Source organism: Vicugna pacos, chromosome 35, assembly GCF_048564905.1.
Source record: "Vicugna pacos chromosome 35, VicPac4, whole genome shotgun sequence".
NCBI classification, from domain to species: Eukaryota; Metazoa; Chordata; class Mammalia; order Artiodactyla; family Camelidae; genus Vicugna; species Vicugna pacos.
The window spans coordinates 17477452-17498757 of record NC_133021.1 but is presented as its reverse complement, the minus strand read 5'-3'; the positions used below and the strand labels follow the sequence as shown (position 1 = coordinate 17498757).

Sequence of the window (21306 nt, the reverse complement as noted above, 5' to 3'; positions counted from 1 at the left end):
GTCTGTAAGACAGAAGAATATATATTTTAGGCTGTACCATGATTATTTTTTAAAGTATTTTATTGAATAAGAAAATCCAGGGTGGCTTTTTTCTTTTCTAACAGATGCTGAATCTGAATTCACATGATGGACAGTAATGACTATGGCTTCGCAAGTAAATAATGCACCAATTTTGAAAATTAGTAGGAGTTGTACAGGGCACGTTTCGCTAACTGCAATGCTGCTGAAGGGGGTCATTACGACACGCTACGTCTGCCTGAAAACATCTGCCACGTTCTGAGCTCCATTTATTATTACTGTCATTGAATGCAGCAGCCCTCACAACCAGATAACTATGTTCAAGCAACACAAATGTTACGACGGAGCCGAGAAAGTGCTGGAGGCCCCCCGTGAGACCTTTCTCCGCTTACAGCAGGCTTCCCGAGGAAATGTCAAAACTGGATCGTGACGCTGGGAAATGTCTCGGAGTTTTGAATGACTCCAGTAACACAGAGCCTCCCTGGACTTAAGACTCTTTCCTGACCAATGAACAGCGGGACTTGTTCGAATTAACTGTGGTGTGGGGACTTCAAACTCATCCTGCCCTTTCCAGGCGCCACACTTCAATCCTTCACTGGCGCCACCACAGTGAACTTCCTCCAAACGCATGAAAAAACAAAAATGCTCTCTCTCAGAGAGCCATTTGGCAAAGTTGCTCACTTGTGTGTTTCCTTATCCGGCAAGTATATAAACTTGTTTGTATTTTCAGTCCTTGTGGTGGTTGGCTTTCTTTCCATCAACAAATTGAAAGTGGTGATTACTACAATTGTACTTGGCCTTATTATGTTGTTTGCATGCCTTCCCCCCCTCCACCAAAACATGGTTTATCACTTGCTACAATTTGCTGCTATTTTCCAACAGAAATGCATCTCCTTATATTTCTATTAGTTTATCATTTAAAAATATTAAACACAAAAAAAGAAAACTATGGGAAAACCATAAATCCCATCTCCAAATTCTGAATGCATGAGAAGACAGAAAATTGTAACAAAATAAGTCTAATGAGCTTCTGGAGATTCTGTAAGTAACACGTTCACACAGAAAGAATAATAAAGACATTATTAAAATGGAAAGCTTTTAATATAGTACAAATTATCACACCGATGTTACAATGTTAAATTTCTTTACCCCAAATCAGAAAACACTTAGAAAGGATTTCTAATTGGTTTCTTCTAGTTCTTTCCTAGCTTTAAACCCACATCCTCTGACCTCTAAACTCCACTTGGTTGATTTTGACACGTATGAGAATGTCCTGAAAAAAGACCACGTCCTCGCTGCTGTGTTTCCTGACCTGCCTCACAACTTCTGACTTAACCAATTGTCACTTCACCCAGGTTCTCACAGTTTGTCATACTCACTGCTAGGACAGAATTTGTCATTCTTTATCCTGGTTAATTACATACATGGCTACAGTTCTAATATGATTTTATGTTTTGTGAAAGCACACGCTCTGTCTGATTTATCTTTGGCGCTCTCACAGCATCTGGCATAATTCCTGGTAAGCACTGCTTTGCTGATCATTAAATCTGCTCCCGACGTATGAACTTTTGTTGGAAGATGGTAAGTGATGCCGTGGATTTTAAGCCCCACAACTCTGCTGTGTCCCACCTAAACTTCACACGTTGATGTGTATAGTGTGTGTGTGTGTGTGTGTGTGTGCGCGCGCGCGCGCGCTTACAAGCATGAAATTCAAAAGTGCTGCAATTCACAGACAACCATCAACAGTTTCTTAAATAATTCACTTAGCATTTAATTAATAAGTAACATGTGATTAGCAAACTCATGTCCCATAAATGATTATATTTGATAAAAGAAATAAAAACAAAATCTTGATTTAAAAATCTGGTATTTTTCTTTGTTAATAAATATTAATAGTAATCCAGTACACACAGAAGCATTTGATAAATGAGTAAATTAAGGAAAAACGGGGCAATTCCTAGGCCTCATATGTATAACACTGGTTTTCCTTACCGATGTAACTTCCCATGACACAGATTCTAATTTCTGCCTACTCTGGAATGAAACAGCATTAAGCATTCATACATGTAATTAAGCATAATATGTTGGAACAGAGAAGAAAAGGGGGAATGGTCTAAAAATAGATTAGAGGTATTCTTTATAAACTTACAGTATGGCACTGGAGACAAACACGTGAGTTTTGGATTTTGGTGGATCTTGGTTCAAATCTTAGCTCAGTCATTTAACTGGTCAGTGACCTTGGTAAAAGAATCGAATCTCCCTGAACCACAGAAATAAAGATTATACTGAACATTGTAAGGCTAAATAAAACAAAGGCTGTAAAGTGGTAGTAGGGGGACTATCCCACTGAGGCGCTTGGTGAGCTCTTTAAGTTACTGTATCTCTTTTTCTGTCAAATTCTGGGTTGGGGTTTAAGCATCCTTGGTTGGAGAGACTGATGAAGAACTTACCAGAGCTACTGAATCCTAGGCAGGCCTGAGGGCACCTCATATTTTGGTCAAGTCAATGGAGGTGGACACAAAAACAGCAAAATACACCTTGATGAGAGCAAAGTAGGCAAGAGGGCTGAGTGGGGACCCACTTTGCGTCCCTGAATCAGCCAGAAACCTACGGCTCATTGCTTAGTTACTCAGACTCACTACCTCTTAGAGCTGGGAAAGAATGTCTAGTAATCCCGGCTTTACTAATAGGAAAGTGAGGCTTAGGGGCAAAATAACTGAGTTTCCATAGCTGGCGGGAGGCAGACCCGGGACAGGAACCCAGCTTTCCTGACATTCGTCCAACGCTCTTTCTTCTAAGGAGGTCACACCAGCAAGGACACTGAGCTGCCAAGCCCGTGATCAGGCACCTTCTACTGTGGAAATCCACAAGGAAATGTACCAGAGACACTCACGGGAAACACACGCTTTTTGAGGCAGGGTTTGCTCTCCTCCCTCTGACGCCCTTCTCCTTTCCTGCCCTAGTGTTTGGGGCTAGATCTTGTGTGTCTCAAGGACTCTTACTCGCCCTTTAGCCAAACGCCTGGATGACAGCCAAGCCCATGGGTTGGCCTGTGTTTACTTCCCTTGGGTCCCCTTGGATCCCGTTTGGCCTCTGGCCTCTTCTCATTGCATCAGCTCCCATGGATGAAAAGGGCCCAGACAGTCATAACCACCATTAAGAGCAATAGCCACTAGCATCTTCTAAGTGCCCGCTATGCTGTTTGCAATGTGCTGGATAATTTACATATATTATCTCCTTTAATCTCCACATAACCTACAGGGTAGGACTTACTGTCTTCATTTTACAGATTTATAGGTGACAGAGTTAAGGTCAAGCGATGTACCTAAGGTTGTACAATTCAGAGGCAGCAATGAATTTCAAAAAGACTCCGTGCTCTTTACAGCTATGACGCTACTTTTCTTTCTGGTAAAGCAATCAAAGAATGTTTGCTCCAGTTAAGGGTTCTTTACAGCAAATTCCCTCCATTCACTGCAAGTTACGCCTTCCACTAAGGAAGCCCAATTTTGAATCACTGAAAGACACTATTTTTCTCACGTACACATCAAGATTTCTCTTCTGTATGGGAGAGAATACAGAGAGGCAGGGGAAAGATGTGAATTCATCTTAAAAAAAACTGCCCTTTACAGTGAGTAAAATGTAATTATTCTTTACTCAGAAAGGACTCTATCTCCACCTGTAAACTGCTTTTCTGAAAGGTTCAGGAGCTCTTATTCTTTTAAAATCATGATTTTCTTTTTAAAAAATTATATGAAGGGGAAATAGTTTTTCTTATGTTTCTTTTTTAAAATTGGCATATGGGAAGACATAGATCAAAAATGTATAAGCAAACACCCTCCCTCTCTCCAGGTGTGTTGTGTGTGCATACGTGTGCATGAGTATTATGTACATATACTTGTATATATTCTCTTCATAGAACACGTGTTGTTTTGCTTCATTAAAGCCAATATTTTGTAATTTCATTTGACATCTATTAGCGCCAGTTAACTGCCAGCTAACGGGCTGAGATTTGTGAGTTTTGTGTGGAATGAGATGGCCTGGCTCTCAAGGGGCTCTCAGTAAAGGCTACGTGTCCTTGTAACTCAGAAATCCATGTACACCCAAGTAACTTGCCAAAGGAAATCAACGTTCATATAAAATCAGAACTGTTGCTCTTAGTTCCAGGAAATAAGTCACCTTATGGTTTAAGGACAGTGGCATTAAATGTGTCAATTAAAACTCTTCATAACACACACATTACTGTCTTCCTCAGCAAGGCTTCTCTTACCTTGATCTTTTGGTGGGACTGATAAAGAATTCTTCATTCTGAAGTATCTGACTTGAATAATAACTTCCCTGAAAATAACCAAGCACAGATAATAATTAGAAAATAATTGAGATACCATGTCAACATGTACACAAAAATACAAATTAAAAAAAATTTTTTAAAGTCTCTTTATTGATAATTATATGAACAGTAAGAAACGGACTGGACTATTAGGAAATTGATGTTTTTACATCCTTCTCCTTTTTATACAGACAGGATCCTTCTGAATGCACTGGTCTGGGCTTGGAGAGGGCAACAAGGACACAGACAGAGGCTGTACCTGCACCTCTGCCCTCCTAGGGTCAGGAGATGTGCGAACAGGCCAAGTTAAGTTCCCCCCAAATGCCCTACCTGGTAGTGACATATTCTGTTTAAGAAGAGACAACTCCAACGTTTCACAATACAGGTAAATGTAATATAACTGCAACATAACCGCTTGATGAAACAGAATTCCGTCATTAAAGGGCAATTTTGGAGAATATGCAGCAACATGGAAAATGATGATATAAGGTACTGGATGAACGTACTAAGTGATGGACACACTAGGCAAACAACTACATTAAAAAAAAGGCGCAGAAAAATGCACGACAGAAACGTACTAAGATGCACATCGGCCTTGCTCTTGGTGATGTAATTACAGGCGTTTCCTTTCCATGTTAGTTATTTTCCAAATTGCCTAGAATACAAGGTTCCACAGTAATAAGCCATTTGAATGTCAAAATAAGACAAAGTCCTTGAAAAAATATGAGTAAATATTTTTATAAGCCTTCAAACACAAAAGTATTTCTAAGCATGATATCAAAGACAGAAGCCATTAAGGTAAAGATGTATGAATTTTTCCATTTAAATTTTTAAATGTTTTTTAAACAGAAAACTAGGTAAAATAAAAGGACAGGCCTTCTGCTTCCAGCCAAGCCTGAGTAACAAAGACCAGATTTGCCCTCCTTCCTGAAACAAGCAAGACTCAGACAAACTATATGAAACAATGTTTCAAAATACTGGATATCAAGTCCCAAAGTCCTGATTTTGTGAGACAGGAAACAAATGAGCTGAGCCCTACCAGCTATGATGCAGGAAGGGAGAGCCCTGGGCGAGACTCCCGGAGTAATGGAGCAAGTAGCTGGAGAGAGAGGGAGCAGTGAATCCATGCAGTCAGAGTACAGATCCTAGGAAGATTTAAATACACAGCTGAGATGCCTGGAAACAGTTCCATCCTTTTAGGTCTTGCCTTAAGATTTGTTTTGTGAAGCCAGAGAGATGGTTTGGCATCAGGCTAATTATTCTCCCTCACTAAAGCAAGGTTCTTCTTTGTACTCTAGCCAATGTCCTGTGAATTAGGAGTTTTTCAGCCTAGCTGGTAGAACAGGCAATATTCCTGTCCATCTGTGAGTGCTGGGCACCTTGCATCTTTCCTGGGCCTCTGGGAGCCTCCGCTCTGGCATGTGCTGATCAGTACACAAGTGACCACTTTAAATGGGGACCCTCTCCATCACCTTCTCTCTCTCTCCAGTCATTAAAATGCAATACTAATGCTTCCAGATTGCAAAACAAGACATAAAACTGTCTTTATTTGCAGAAGGCATGATCTGTCTATGTAGAAAATTCAATGGAATCTATAAAAATAACTAAATGAGTTTAATAAGGTTCAAGAATACACGGTCAATAGACAAGAATCAATACATTTCATATACTAGTAACAATCAGAAATGGAAAGAATAAATCAGAAGTTAAAATTTAAAATACTATTTGTGATAACATCGAAAATAGGAAATAATTAAGGGTAAATCTGACAAAAGATGTGGAACACTGAAAACTACAAAACAATGATGAGAGGAATTTTTCAAGACTTAAATACACGGAGAGAGATATAACATGTTCACAGGTCAGAAGACTCAATACTGTTAAAACGGTAATTCTCTGCAAATAGAGTTATAGATTCAAAATAATCTTAATCAAAATATCAGTAGACATTTTGTAGAAATTACTCAATTTCTTAAATTCCTAAATTTATTCTTAAATTATTCTTAAATTCACATGGAAATGCAAAGAACTTAGAATAGCCAAAATCATTTTTAAAAATAAGACAAAAGTTGAAGGATAATACTACTTTAATTTCAAAACTCATTATAAAGCCAAAACTATCAGGACAGTGTACATATAGACAAATAGATCAATGGAACAGAATAGGTTCCAGAAATAAACCCACACACATACGGTCATGAAGGTATAGAGGGAAATCAGTGGAGAAAAAAGTAGTCACTTCAACAAATGGCGCTTGGACTATTAGATATCCACATGCAAACAACAAAAACAAAACTTGGAGACACATCTCACATCACATACAAATCCAAAAGACATCACACACCCAAATATAAAATCTAAAACTACGAAACTTCTAAAACACTATGACTTTTCATCATGCAAAAATATCACGACATTTAAAACATAATCCACATAGTAACTAGTAAGTTGGATCCCAAAATTAAAAACATGTGCTCCTCAAAAAATACTATTAAGAGAAGAAGACAAGCCACAGAGTGGGAGAGAATAATTGCAAATAATAAATACGTAAAGGAGTTATATCTAAAATAAAGTACCCTCAAAACTCAATAATAAGAAAATAAACATGCCTTTTTAAAAAACAGGCAAAAGATCTGAAGAGATATCTCACCCAAAAAGATAATGACTTGCAAATAAGGAAATGAAAAGATGTTCAACATCATTAGTTATTAAAGAAATGTAAGTTAGAAACACCAAGAGGTACCATCACACACCTACTAGAATTGCTAAAATTGGAAAAAAAGATTATACCAAGGATGTAGAGAAAGTGGAAGTCTTGTACATTGCTGCCGATAGTGTAAAATGGTACAATTATTTGGACAAATATTTTGGCATTTTCTTCATAAGTTAAAGATACACCTGTCATAAGATCCAGCCAGTCCCTTCCTACTTATCTAAGAGAAAAGAAAGTATATATTCAAAGAATGTTCAAAGCAGCTTCGTTTGTAGTAGCCCCAAACCAGAAATAACCCAAAAGTTCATCAGCAGGTGAGTGGTTAAACAAACTGTAATATATCCATTCAATATAACACAACTTGGCAACGTATAAGAGTAAATTACTGATCCACACTGCAATATGGGTGAATCTGCAAAAACATCATGCTGTACAAAAGTCAAATAAAAAGAGGCTATATACTTTATGACCTCACATACATAAAATTTTGGAAAATGCAAACAATAGTGACAAAAAGCTGATCAATAGTTGCCTAAGCACAGGGACACAGGGATGGTTGGGAGGAAGGGCCTACAAATGGGCATACATCCACCCATTAGGGTGAAGGCTATTCATTACCTTCATTGTGGTGATGGTTTCATGGGTGTTACAAATAGCAAAACACATCACACTGCACTTTAAATATGTGTAATTCATTGCATGTCAATTACACATTAATAGAGCTGTCAAAAATTAAGGCAAATATTGGAAAAAATGGAAAAGTTACAATAGGTATACAGTCATTCATTTATTCATTTAACAAACAGTATTGGAGGTGCTGCTCTGCAAGGATATGGCAGACACGGTCCTTGTGCTCAGGTCTGGAGTAAACAAATTAATAAGAATGAGAAAGCACTCCATAAAACTAGCAGACTTTAGAAACTTATAAAAGAAGACAAACTAGTAATTATTAGAATGCTCAGCCTTAATAATCAAAGAAGTGCAAATTGCAGAAATAAAATTGCTTTGTCTACAAATTGGTAAAAACAAAACCAGATAAAACGATGCATGCTTGGAAAAAGTCTCCAGAGAGGTGCATGCAAACTGTGTGGGGGTTACTTCTGCAGTATGTATCCTGAGCCTTAAAATTCTCCATTCCTTTTGTTTCAGACTTTCCCTCCACTTCAGAAAATCATCACGATAAGTTGCAAAGCTATCTTCTACCGTCATCATCATCATCACCCTCGTTGCATTTTTAAAATTCTTCAGGGTGCCCTTTAAGATACACACAAACTATAAGGCCCCTAAGCAAATTAGGATATATATTTTTATAATAAAACTATTATAATATTTCCTAAAATATTTCAAATTGTGAAAAAATGCTTACCAGACAGTTTTGTGTGAAAGGGGTTGGTTACAGAATGATATAGTTCAATTTTTTTCCCCCATATACACATGAGAAAAACTACCAACTGTGAAAAGTGGCTCTTGCCGAATGAGGAATTAAACTGCTATTTAACTTTTCTTTTTATGCTTGTGGATATGCTAATAAATTTCCCCAATGAACAAACACTATCTCCGTAATTGAAGAAAAAACAAAACAAAAATAGAGTTTTAATTTTGATTACTTTGGAATGCTGTGTTAGATAAGGATTGCCATTAAAATAATTCCAACTATACACCCCCAATATCTTCGTATTTAAAGTAGAAAATGCACTCAAACGGTGTCTGTTATCTTCTTCTGCCACATAAAGCACGAAGGCACTTAACTCTATTGTAATTATGAAAAATGAAAAATTGCATAACAAATACACCTAGTGCTTATTAAAGACAACACCTGAATAATTACTATATTGCATCTTCTCATTGGGCTGGAAAGGAAAGGCCATTATATAAACATGCTAGAGGAAAAGATGCATCACAAAGGCACATAAGATCCATGAGTATCTTTCAAATATCACACAAGCAAAGTCATCGGGCACCTTTACTCAAGGGACCATGATGCAGCACTGGCAGCCACTGTGCCCACAGTCTACGGAATCCCTGATAATCATAACCTGGCTTTTCTTACTTCAAGGCTGAAAAGGACATTAAGTAGAACAATCTATCAGAAAGGAACAAAAATTAAAGAACGCTATGAGTGAATGCCATCGATTATAGCAAGACTTAATATAATACGTTTTATAAATCACTCATACGGTTAATTTTAATTTTAGTTACTGTGTCATGTTTAAACAGAGTTGATTAAAAATGAAAATTAGGTGAATTGGTTACTTGAGAAGTGACAGCCTGATGATACTGAGAATGGAAATCTTCCATTTATTCCTGACTGAACAAACCTAAGGCACACACTGCCTTCTCTTTGCTATGCTGCCTTGCTGAGGTTCCTAAAAATAAATTCAGATAAAGAATCTTACCGAATAAATGAAAATAATTTGCTGCATGCTCAATAAGCTTACAAACCTATGGTGTACGTTTAAGTGCAAGCCACTGTGTGTGCATGTGGGTACCATCCACAGAGTTGCAATGTGGACGTTACTCTCAATTATTAAGGGAACTTAATATTAACTAATTAGCATTAGGGAATTATTTCCAAGGAACACTTTCCTAGAAAATAAACATGTCATCCATCACCTGGCCAAATCACTGTCATTCAGATAAATGTCATAATAAAATGAATTTGGTCATGACAACTTGAAATATGAAAAAATACAAAAAGGTAATCAAGGCTTTGGGTGTCTAACCATTCATTGGTAATTTTGTCACAGGCTCTTCTTTAAATGCTACCACTTATTAGGCAGCTGCTCTTCTCATAGACCTTCCTCTAGTTTTGGTCCTACTGTGACCTCATGGCTTTTGACTTCGAACCATTGCACAGAGAGTGCCCTGCAGATTTTAGGTTTGAGGCCAGAGCCAGAGCTGATGAATCCTCGGGCGACTTCACACCTCCACCGTCTTCTACCCTGTAGCTCTTCTGCGCTGGGGGCTTATCACGTGCTAGACCTACCAGGTAGTTCACACACACCCCTCCTATCTGCATAAGGGAATCGGCATTGTCATCATCTTTCAAGTCAAGAAACCGAGGCTCAAAGAATTAAGTAACGTGCTCAAGGTCACCAGGACTCACCAGAATCAATTTGCCAGGCACTCTGACTCCTCAATCCACATACATGTTCACGCTCCCCTGCATCCAGCGTCTCCCTCCTGCTCCGCCCTCCCTCCCTCTTTCTCTCGTGAACACATGTACAAATGTGGACCAAGTCAGTAGAAACATACAGAGAATGTTTTTGTTGCTGGACACTAGAATTCAAGGAAAATCGTTGAAACTAAGAATGGGAACAAAGTAATAGGGAAAAAATGACTTAGCAAAGCTGGGAAAGCTGTGAACCTGGGAAATGAAAGAACCCAGGGGAAAATGATGGTCATCTTCATACACTGGGAGAGAAGTTACTCAGAAGATGGATGAGAGGAATCCTACGTAACACCAGTGGGCAGCGCTAGGACCAGTAAGGGAGACCGGTCATGAGGAAGCAAATGTCAACGGGACACATGGAAGAACTTTCTTGTGGCTACCGATAGTCAGCCATGGAATCTACTCCATAATATGCTGTATCAAAGACTGGACCTGCCACTGGGAAAGTTCAAGAAGAAGCTGACTGAAGCTTTTCCTGCCCAGCCCTAAGAATACTCACAGCATACTTTAGAAACATGGCAGGAAAGGACTCAGAAAGGCCGTATCACCCCAGACATCATCTAACTGAAAAAGCCACCTTTCTTTCACTGTATGAAGGAAATGACAGCCATCATGACACAGAGACGGAAAGAAAGGAACTGCCTGAATAAACTTGAACTTGTCAAGTATGCAGTGTGGTTCTTGTCCTCTTATATACCTGGGTGCTGTCCGAACATTTTGAAAGCCCTTGAGGAGGAATTCCCTAGTTTGTTTAAAGTCATTTCATGTGCTTATTATATTTCACTACTTTTTTTTTTTAACTTTTCAAATCCACTCTAAGGAGGTAAAATTTACATACAGCACACACACACACAAATGTATATAATGGTGTAGTAATCACATTCTTTTTTCCCTACATTTTACGATGCGTTGACATAGTAGGGGTCTGCCTGGCTGGACAGAGTGCTCCTTCCAGGTTTAGATTATTCTAGAAATAGCAAACAACTAACTCACCAAGTGAACACACCTTTCATATACATCCAAACCATGCAAAGTCTCTACACCTGACCGCCTCCTTTATGGGACTCTCACACAGTGAGCCAATTTCCCCTGGCTTAAATCACCCCAGGGTCAGGTACTGGACAGCGAGGACCACCCCACAGCCTGGAGCCACTGGAATCGTTCATACTAGCCAGTCCTACACTGTTCATCTTGCCCACCTCACCTTTCCCAGGGAAAACACAAGCAAGGCTCTAGGCCACACCGTCCCACCCCTTCTCACCAACCCTGGAACTTCCCCACTTGGCCCTGAATGCCTGACATTCCCTCTTTGGGGAACTACAAGTACAAATTCTTCTTTCAAAGGCAGTTGTTTCTGTGTCTGTAACCTTACCATACTCGATTAAAGCAAATCCCAGATATATTACAAGAAAATACAGAACATTAACATCAGAAAGTTCCCTCGTTACCTCAGAGAGTTTCCTCGTGTTCCCACCCCTCGTCCCCAGCCCCAGGCAATCATGGATGCTTTCTGTTCCCATAAATTAGTTTTGCCTTGTTCTCGAATTTCCTATCATTGCATATAAATCAAACAGTATGTATTCTTTCATTGTGTGGATCAGTAGATCCCTTCTTTCTATTGCTGAATGGTATTCCGTCCTATGAATATAATGCAACTTGTTTATCCATTTGCTCATGGTTGGGCATTTGAGTTGTAGCCCATTTTTTGGCTCTCATGAATAAAACTGCTATAAATATTTGTGTCCAAGTCTTTACAGAGATAAATGTACTCATATCTCTTGGGTGAAAGCTTAGCATGAAATCGCTGAATGGTATAACTATACACAATGGCCTGTTTTTAAAGTGGTTTTACTATATTTCATTGATTTAAAAAGACAACCTTTCCTAAGCCATGATGGTATTCAAGTTTCCCAAGATCTTTATATAAATAAGAGGACCCCAATATCTTAGAGCTCAATTTTACTTAAATAATATAACCTATGGTACATCAATTCTGACTAATAGTAGTAGTCATCATTTGCTCAGTTATAATACAGGCTTATTCCTATCTCAGTCTGTCCTATTTAAGAAACAAATTAATAAAATTCTCAAATTGGTACTAAAGGATTAGAAGAGGTGAAAGATAATCTACAGATTTTGATCCACTTAGAAAATTCATAGCTGCTTATACTAATGTTTGCTTTGATGTAATGTATTTGACAATCTTCTTCCTCCCCTAAATGGTTGCATTCTGCTAATGAGTTCAATAAAAAATGCCACTTTAAATTCAGATCCTCCTGAATGCCAGCCAATGACATAGTACAACGCTTTACAGAGTTGTCCTGGGGAACTAGTTTGCTTAAGACCCTCCAAGGCAACTTCCTTTCTACTGAAGATGGGGAACCTCTGGCAGTCATCCTATTTCCCCTAATTTTTTAGAAATGTTGCTAAGGTGGTCTTATCAGATGCTTCCTACTGTGCCCCAAACCCAAACCCTGAAAGACTAGACTGACTCAAATTCTGGGACTATGGTCCAGCCCAATCTCAACAATGCAATGAGCTAAAATGTTGTAGATGGATCAGTGAACCACGTGGCGAGATGTATGTCTTCAGCTGAAATTTACTGTGTGACCTTGAACAAGTCATTTAATCTTTTTTTCCTGTTTCAGTTTCCTTAAATTAGAAAGGGAGAGACAATAATACTTAACCCATTTGGTGGAAGAAAGGATTAAATTAGATACTATGTGTTGAAAATATTTTGTAGGAAAAACATACTCAAAAAACAGGGTATTTATATGGTAATAAAGTTCTCCAGGATTCTTCCAAAAGAAAAAAAAAAGGTTATTATTATCTTTGGCAGTTCCTAGAAAAAAAAAGGAATGTATTAGAATATACTTAGAAATATAAACATCATTTTCAACTGTAAGGTCTCATCGTTTACCCTCATACAGTGCAAGCACGTACAGGTTTCGGTATTCTTTAACATGTGTTCCACAGATGACCAAGGAAGGCAGTTTATATTGTTTAGAAGGGCATTCTTCAATGTTAATAAAAATCTATCCAGGAAAATATGTTCTAGCCTCCAGCCTCATTTTTTTTTCCTTTTACAGGTTTTCTATAAAATTTCTTCAACTCCTGAGGCTCTAACTGTAGCTCTACATTTATATTTCTGGTTCCCAGGTTCCAGGGTGAAATGTTCTCTGCTTACTACATCTCTCCATTTGGCTACTTGCAAACTAAATGCAGCTTCTGCCTCCTAAAATTAATTTTTCCTCTCAAATTTATTGAGGTATAATTTAATTGACATATAAAATTGTATATATTTAATGTGTGCAGTGTGATGATTTGACATATATATACTTTGGGATATGAACACCATAGTCAGGTTGATTAACACATCATCCATCACCTCACATAGTTAACTTCTGTGTGTGGTGAGAACACTTAAATTGTGGTGAGAACACTTAAGGTCTACTCTCTTAGCAAATTTCAAGAACACAAGATGGTATTATTAACTGTGGTCTCCATGCTGCACATTAGATCTCCAGAGCTTATTCGACCTAACTTCCCCCAGAAACAAGCACTTTGAATTCTTAGAGCCAGTGGTTCTGGTATTTTTCCTGTATCTGTCAATAACCTGCTTATAGCCTTACTTCCTGACTGTTCAGTTGTAGGCAGTATCTAGGGATGCCCCACTGTGAAGAATGAAGATTTATCTCTATTTCTCTCTCTCTCCACAAAAGTCTGGCTTAATAATTTTTTTCTTAGTACAGAATTCCAGGTTGAAATTTCCAAAACTCTCTTCTGGTTTCCAATGTTGCTGTTAAGAAATCTACAGCTATTTGTGATCCTTTGCGTGCAATCTATTTTTATTTTATTTTTTTCTCTAGGGAAATAATGTTTAGAAATTTCAGAATGAAGTGTCTCAGCCCATTTTCATCTATTTGACAAGTGCCTGGTGGGCCTTTTCTCTGGAAACTCCTGTGTCTTAGATCCTGGGATATATTCTTCAATTACTTTGCTGCGATTTCCTCATTTCTTTTTCTCTGCTCTTTTCCCCTTGAACCCTAATTATTCAGATGTTTACCCTCCCTGGACTGCTATACTTTTTCTTTTTTCCTTTTCACATGTTTTAACCTCTTTTATTTTTGCTCTTTCGGGAAAAATTCCTTAACTTCATCTTTCAGTGTTTCAATTGCGTTCCATTGTCATCTTTACCCAATAGTCCGTGAAGGGTCTTTTTGATGCAAATCTAATTATGTTTTTCCCATGCTTCAAGTCCTTCAGTGGCTCCCCGTTGTCCACGAGATAAAGCCCAGCGTCTTTTGTACAGCACATGAGGCCTTTCACACACTGGCCTGTGTGGTTATCACCACTACATTTACTAAGAGCTGCATCTCAAAAGTCCTCCTACTAAGCCAGCCCTCCCGCATACGCCTCCACGATTCTTCATGGAATAGCCTTCTCTCCCCTGCCCTGCCATCCAGTTCCTACTCAACTTCTCCGCAGTGTCTACCTGGCCAATTCAAGAACTCTATATTGACCTGATTATCTTTCAACACACTTTGGCTCTCTTAGGACATAACATCTGTTTTGAAATCTGTCCATTTTCCCCTTAAATTTGTGTGTTTCTTGATGGCAAGGACAGTGCCATATTTATATTTCTAGAACCAGGAGTGCCTGGTTTATAATCAGGTTTGGTGAGGAGGGTGTAGCTCAGCGGCAGAGCGCACGCCTAGCATGCACGAGGTCCTGGGTTCACTGCCCAGTGCCTCCACTAAATATCTTAACCTAATTATACCCCCCAAAAATACACAGCGCTGTGTGTCAGTTGTATCTCAATAAACTGGAAGGAAAAAACTTTAAACAATTTAAAAAATTGTTTAAAATAATACTAAATAAATGCTTAATAAATGAATAAATATCAATAATCCTGTTAAAAATAGGGATGCTCATAACTATTTAACAATACATGTTCAGTTCCATCTAGTACTTTTCATACTAGATGCTTAAATCTTTTATTTTCAATAGATGAGTTTCTAAAACCTGTATCACTTTTTACAAGAATAGTGATTTTTGGAATCTGAAACAGTATCTTACTAATTTTGCTGTTACTGTATTTTTTCATAACTTAAAGTGACAGATAATTGACTAAGTTAGTCTTTTCAGCAATACATTTTCTTTGATTGCTGCGGATTGCCTGGTTGTGTTTTTAGAAGGACTCAACCACTCCTAAAATGACTTAAAATTATTTTCTGTAAATGTAAAAAAAAAAAAAAAGTCCTAGTTTCTTCAGTTTCTCTAGTAGCAGGCTTGGGACTTTTCAGATACATTAACATTGTTTTAAGTATCACTGTCTATTGATAACAAGTCCTAAGAAACGATGATTCTTGACGTTATCTGTAAATGCAGTAATCTGACAATCCAGCTTTTCTGTTAGAAGTCCTCAGTGCATTTTAGTTAAATCTAAAAAGACCCCAGTTTTAGGCAGGTTTTAACAAACAGGCATTCTTCCATTCCTTATTTATTCAAATGTAAAAAGATACAGAGGTAAGAAACATATTTGATTCTTTCTTCATCAAACAGAGCATCCTTGGAATTTCTAGCCTGGCTTCTCAATCCTGGAAGAATGAATCGTTGCAGCCAGTGATGTTACCATAATGATGAAGGTGAAAACATTTCAAAAGAGAATTGCCCCATGTGGTATCAAGTGACATTCAGCAGTACAAAAAAAAATACTATGAAATAAAGAGGCTGTCACTTACATGCCTGCGATATAGACACACACTGTGAAACTGTCCATTACCTGTTTCTTTCCATCAATCTGGTGGCTTTGTTTCCATCAGTTTGGATTTAATTCATTATTTTGAAATGATCATTTCCACCACTCTTGCTGTTCCCTTGTCTACAATCAGTGACAAAATCATCTTGAAACCAAGTAGGTTTATAGAAAAATTGATACAATTTTAAGATCATTTTGGGTTCCTCACATTCCTTTTCTCTTTAACTCTTACTTGCTGCCAAGCACCAAAGAGTTTTGGCCACATCATCGCAGACCAGTTGGGGTATCAACAACACACTGTTTCTCCTCCTGCCTCTCCTCCACTCCAGCCTCCTCAGGGCATGGCCGGTACTGCCTTGTCCTCTCTCAGCCCTGCTCCCATCTCTCACTCTTCCCTCCGCCACAGTTTCTGCATCAAATTAAAATCCCATCAGTGACTGTTCAATTAAAAAAACAAACCCACTGCTCTGCGCTCTATTCTGCCAATTTCATCTATGCTTTATATTTTTTCATGTTTCTGCAAGTGTGTGAACTGCTGCTTTGCAAATGATTTTGGCAATTTTTCTTCTTCTTCTAAAATGATTCAAATGTTCACCTTTTCCTTGGAGACTGTAGACAGAGGTTCACCTCTGCAGCATCACCGAATTTTTTTTATTCCCTGACATGGATGGCACTGCCTAATACTTAGGTTATCACAAAATGATGATCTCCAACATACAAAAAGCTAAATAAAAATGAACAAGCTTGATTCCTGGGCATATATCTGGAGGAAACTCTAATTCAAAAAGATACATGCACCCCAAAGTTCACAGCAGCACCATAAACAATAGCCAAGACAAGGAAGCAATCTAAATGTCCATCAACAGATGAATGGATAAAGATGTGGTATGTATATAGAATGGAATACTACTCAGCCATAAAAAGAAATTAAATAATGCCATTTGCAGCAACATGGATGGACCTGGACATCATCATACTAAGGGAAGTAAGTCACACAGAGAAAGAGAAATACCACTTCTATGTGGAATCTAAACAAAATGATACAAATCTTATTTACAAACCAAAAACAGACTCACAGACACAGAAAACAAATTTGTGGTTACCAGAGGGGAAGGGTGAGGGGTGGAGGGACAAACTGGGAGTTCAGGATTTGCAGATACTAACTACTGCATACAAAATACATAAACAGCAAGGTCCTACTGTACAGCACAGGGAACTATATTCACTATCTTGCAATAGCTATAATGAAAAAGAATATGAAAAGGAATATATATATATATATATATATATATATATATATATATATATAACTGAATCACTACATTGTACACCAGAAACTAACACAACATTGTAAACCGACTATACTTCAATTAATAAACAAATGAATAAATGAAAAATGAACAAGCCTGACTCTCGTCCTATAACCCCAATTCCCCTCCTGAGAGGCTACAACACTTACACCACTGCGGGGATCTTTTCAGAAACGGTCTGTGTGTCTACCAGCTAACTCACGCAGAAATATCCTCTATCACTTTCTTCCATCCCCAGATTAAAGCAGATTATACATGCTTCTCTTTTTTCACTTAATATATTTTCAGGAGCTCTCCAAATCAGCACTTACGGATCCTCTCCACTCTTTGTAAGGTCTGTATAGTATTTCACTGCGTGGAACCACAGTTTATTAACTAGTCACCTGCTGATAGACAGTGAGGTTGTTCTCAGCCTTTTGCTCTCACAAACCAAACTGCTGGGTACATTCTTCTACATACACCTCTGCCAAAATGTGCAAGTCCATCAGAAGAGGGAAGTCATGGTAAGAAAGTTCTGGGTCAATGTAGTTTTTATGGATGTTACCAAATTGTCATTCAAAGAAGTCATACTGACTCATCCAACAGTGTATGAAAGTGCTTCAAAAACAGTTTGCCAAATTTGCCACAGGAGTTTTTCAATCAACTATCCCAAAGCTTCAGATTCCAGCATGCCTAGATATTGTCCTCAAGATAATGTGACCAGACAAACACTGCTCTCTGTTGAAATACACAGACCCTGACAATAAGATGAATACCAGGTTTCCCATTGCGAGGTTAGAAGTGTGACTGTTTATGGGACGTCCCTGACGGACTAGACGAGGGAAAAGGAGGTCTCTGCAGAAGGCAGTGCTGCTGCCCAGCATGACCCAAAGGAAGGGGGTGTGGGGGTCACAGAGCACCAGCCATTAGCTGGTGTCAGCGTGTTCCTGACACAGGAATGAAAAGACAAAGTGATTTCCTAATTGAAAAAGACAAATCAGACAAAATGATAGGACGGGAAAAATCTGACATATCTGAAAAATTGGCCTTTAAAAAATGTTTTCTTTTCAAGACATGACAGGATGGACAGGTGTAGTTTGAGAGATAATTTTATCATGTAAAAATGATGCTCCTTTGTCTAACGTGAAATGGGGTCTTGACCAGTAAAGAATCAGCTGAACCCAATTAACCCAGTTTTTCCTTGTCCGTACTAAGTGGTTTATTTTGGATGCACACGATTCCCTAAATCCTTTAGGGTACAGCGTGGAAAAGCCATACACAGGCTATAAAGGTCAGGACATTAATTTTCCTGTCATTCTCATGCTTTAAATAGGCATCAAAAAACTAAAAAATCTTGTCCTCTGGGAAGGAAGGCAAATCTGAAACTAATTATGGTGGTTATTATTGTAATACTATTAAGTTAAACACTGTGACCCTAGCTAAATTTATTTTGCTATCTTTTGTTAATGAATAAAAATTCTCAAATAAGATGACTGCATCCACTGGTAGAGCAAAAGGACTCACCAGAGGACCAGTGGAACAAAGTAACTGCTCAAAACCCAGAATTTTCACTCACCTAAAGTTTAACTAAAAAGTTTAATAAGTATACATGAAAATCTTTTTTGCAGAAAATTCTGTATCTGTTACAAAGCTTTATCTAAAGCGTAAAATCCTCACATGGGTAATCACTGAGCCAAGTCTTATCTGTCATGGATAGTTTTCATTTGTTTTTTGTGGTCTAATGTTCTGCTCATAACTATTCCTCATTATATACACCTAAAACAAAACAAAGGGGGAGAGCATCTGAGTAGTTTATTTTTTCTGCTTAAGTTTTCAAGACTCAGTCTGCTCTTGGTGCTTGGAGGACAAGATGGTCCAGTGGCTACATCTAAGCTTAAGGATTTCCTGGTGATACGGGGTCCCACCGCCTTCCCGACATCTGGCTGGGGGACCAGGTAGGAGAGGAAGCCGCCTGACCTGGTTACTTAGGAAGTATTTGCTGTGTGTGTCTCCTAGTAACCTGAAATCGTAATGATATCCACGGAGACTCCCTTGGGCTCGTTTCCATCCTACAAAGGCTGGAGGAGAGATGGGGGCTGAGGATGGTGATGGAATGATGGGTCTGGGTGGGTGGGAAGGACAGTTAGGTAAGGAGAAGGGCTCGCTACATCTGTATGGGACTGACGAGCAGGGGAAAGGCTAATCAGAAATAATTGCAAAAGAAAGAAAAAAGCAAGTGGGAGGAGAAAAGGAACAATGCAACATTATTTTTTAAAGGGGAAACGGCATGTGATGAAAACAAAGCACTGAAATTCCAGTTTCTTTAACTATCTCAGAAGATACAGAAAACCAGTTAAGTGCCAGTTCTTCATGGGTTCTACTTCAGTCAGAATGATGCCTGTAAGGCTGTGTGTCTGTTGGCAGTCTTAGTGGTCAGCAACTATTGACTGGCTGTTAAGCGGCCTTGTTGCTGATCAACTGCAACAGTTTACAAAACTTTAAGGTGAGCTAAACAAAGTTAAATATTTTAAGAGCCTCTTTTCCCTCTCTACATTTGAAAGTTCGGCTTAGAATAAAAATTCTGAAACATCTCTGTTTATTTAGAGATGCTAACTGACAATGAGGTATTACCACATAGGAAAGATGAGAAACATAAGAATGCAGAAGGAAATAGAGGAACAGATGGTTTTGCAAGCCTTTCCACAAAGGTCAGCTGTGCATACACACGGATTCCAATTAGAAGGATATGATTAGGTGTGTTTCTTGATCCTTTGTTTTCATGTACTTGACTGTGTCCCCCAGATCTATTTCTTTGCACTTGATAGATGCACATCTCAAACAGCCTTATGTGCTCCAAATGTATCCATTTTCACTTTAGCTGATGAAGTAATTTTTTTTAAGCAAGTGCATGACGGTGCTGCCTGGCAGTCAAGAGATGACTTTGAAGTGGTGTCCACCTTTGTCTATGCAACAGTGGTTTTATAATCATTTGACAATTACATTATATTTCACTCTCATGATTTCAGAAAAACTGGTGGAATTCAAATGATTAAAAGTAAATGTGATTGATATGACATCAAAAGCACAGGCAACAAAACTAAAAATAGACAAACTGCACTACATCAAAAACAAAATGTTCTTTTTGAAAAGTGCAATCCAAGTGAAACTGGTTTGCATCAGAATAAAGGAATTTCATATTCAAACAAATAGACGAACAAACAAATAAATAAAATATTCTGTCCAATGAAAGGAAACAACAGAGTGAAAGGGCAGCCTATGGCATGGGGGAAAACATTTGCCAATCACTCATCTAATAAAGGGTTAACATCCAGCATATATAAAGAATGCCTACGAGTCAACAATAACAATAAAACCAAATAACCTGATTAAAAAATGGGCAAAAGACTAAAAAGACATTTGTCGAAAGGAGGTATGCATATGGTCAACAAGCAGGTGAAAAAGATGCTCAGGATTACTTATCATTAGGGAAAATGCAAGTCAGAGCCATGATTAGGTATCTCCTCACATCCGTTAGGATGGCTACTATCAAAAAATAGAAAATTTCAAGTGTTGGAGAGGATGAGGAGAAATTGGAAATTTTGTTTACTGTTGGTGGGAACGAAAAATGGCACAGCTGCTATAAAACAGTATAGTGGTTCCTCAAAAAATTAAAAATAGAATTACCATATGATCCAGAAGTCCACTTCTGGGTATATATCCAAAAGACATGAAAGCAAGATCTCGAAGAGATGTATGAACCCCCATGTTCATAGCAGCACTATTCACAACAGCCAAGAAACAATACGAGTTATCTACTGACAGATGAATGGATAAACAAAATGTGGAACAGACAGTCAATGGAATATTATCCAGCCTTAAAAAGGAAGGACATTCTGACACCTGCTACAAATGATGGACTGTGAGGACATTATGCTAAGTCAAATAAGCCGGTGACAAAAAGACAAATACTCTATGACTCTACTTACATTATGCATGTAGGGTAAACAAATCAACAGAAACAGAAAG

General features: G+C 38.2%; 1 protein-coding gene across 4 annotated transcripts in view; it reads right to left on the bottom strand.

The window, feature by feature from the left end:
• ZNF438 (zinc finger protein 438) overlaps positions 1-21306 on the bottom strand; it is a 147220-nt gene that overhangs the window by 23532 nt on the left and 102382 nt on the right. For all 4 annotated transcript variants that reach the window (XM_072954945.1, XM_072954943.1, XM_072954942.1 and 1 more), the window contains exon 4: positions 4286-4353. In XM_072954945.1, coding sequence (XP_072811046.1) covers positions 4286-4322 — 37 coding nt within the window. In that variant the 5' untranslated portion in view covers positions 4323-4353. The remainder of the gene's footprint in view (positions 1-4285; positions 4354-21306) is intronic.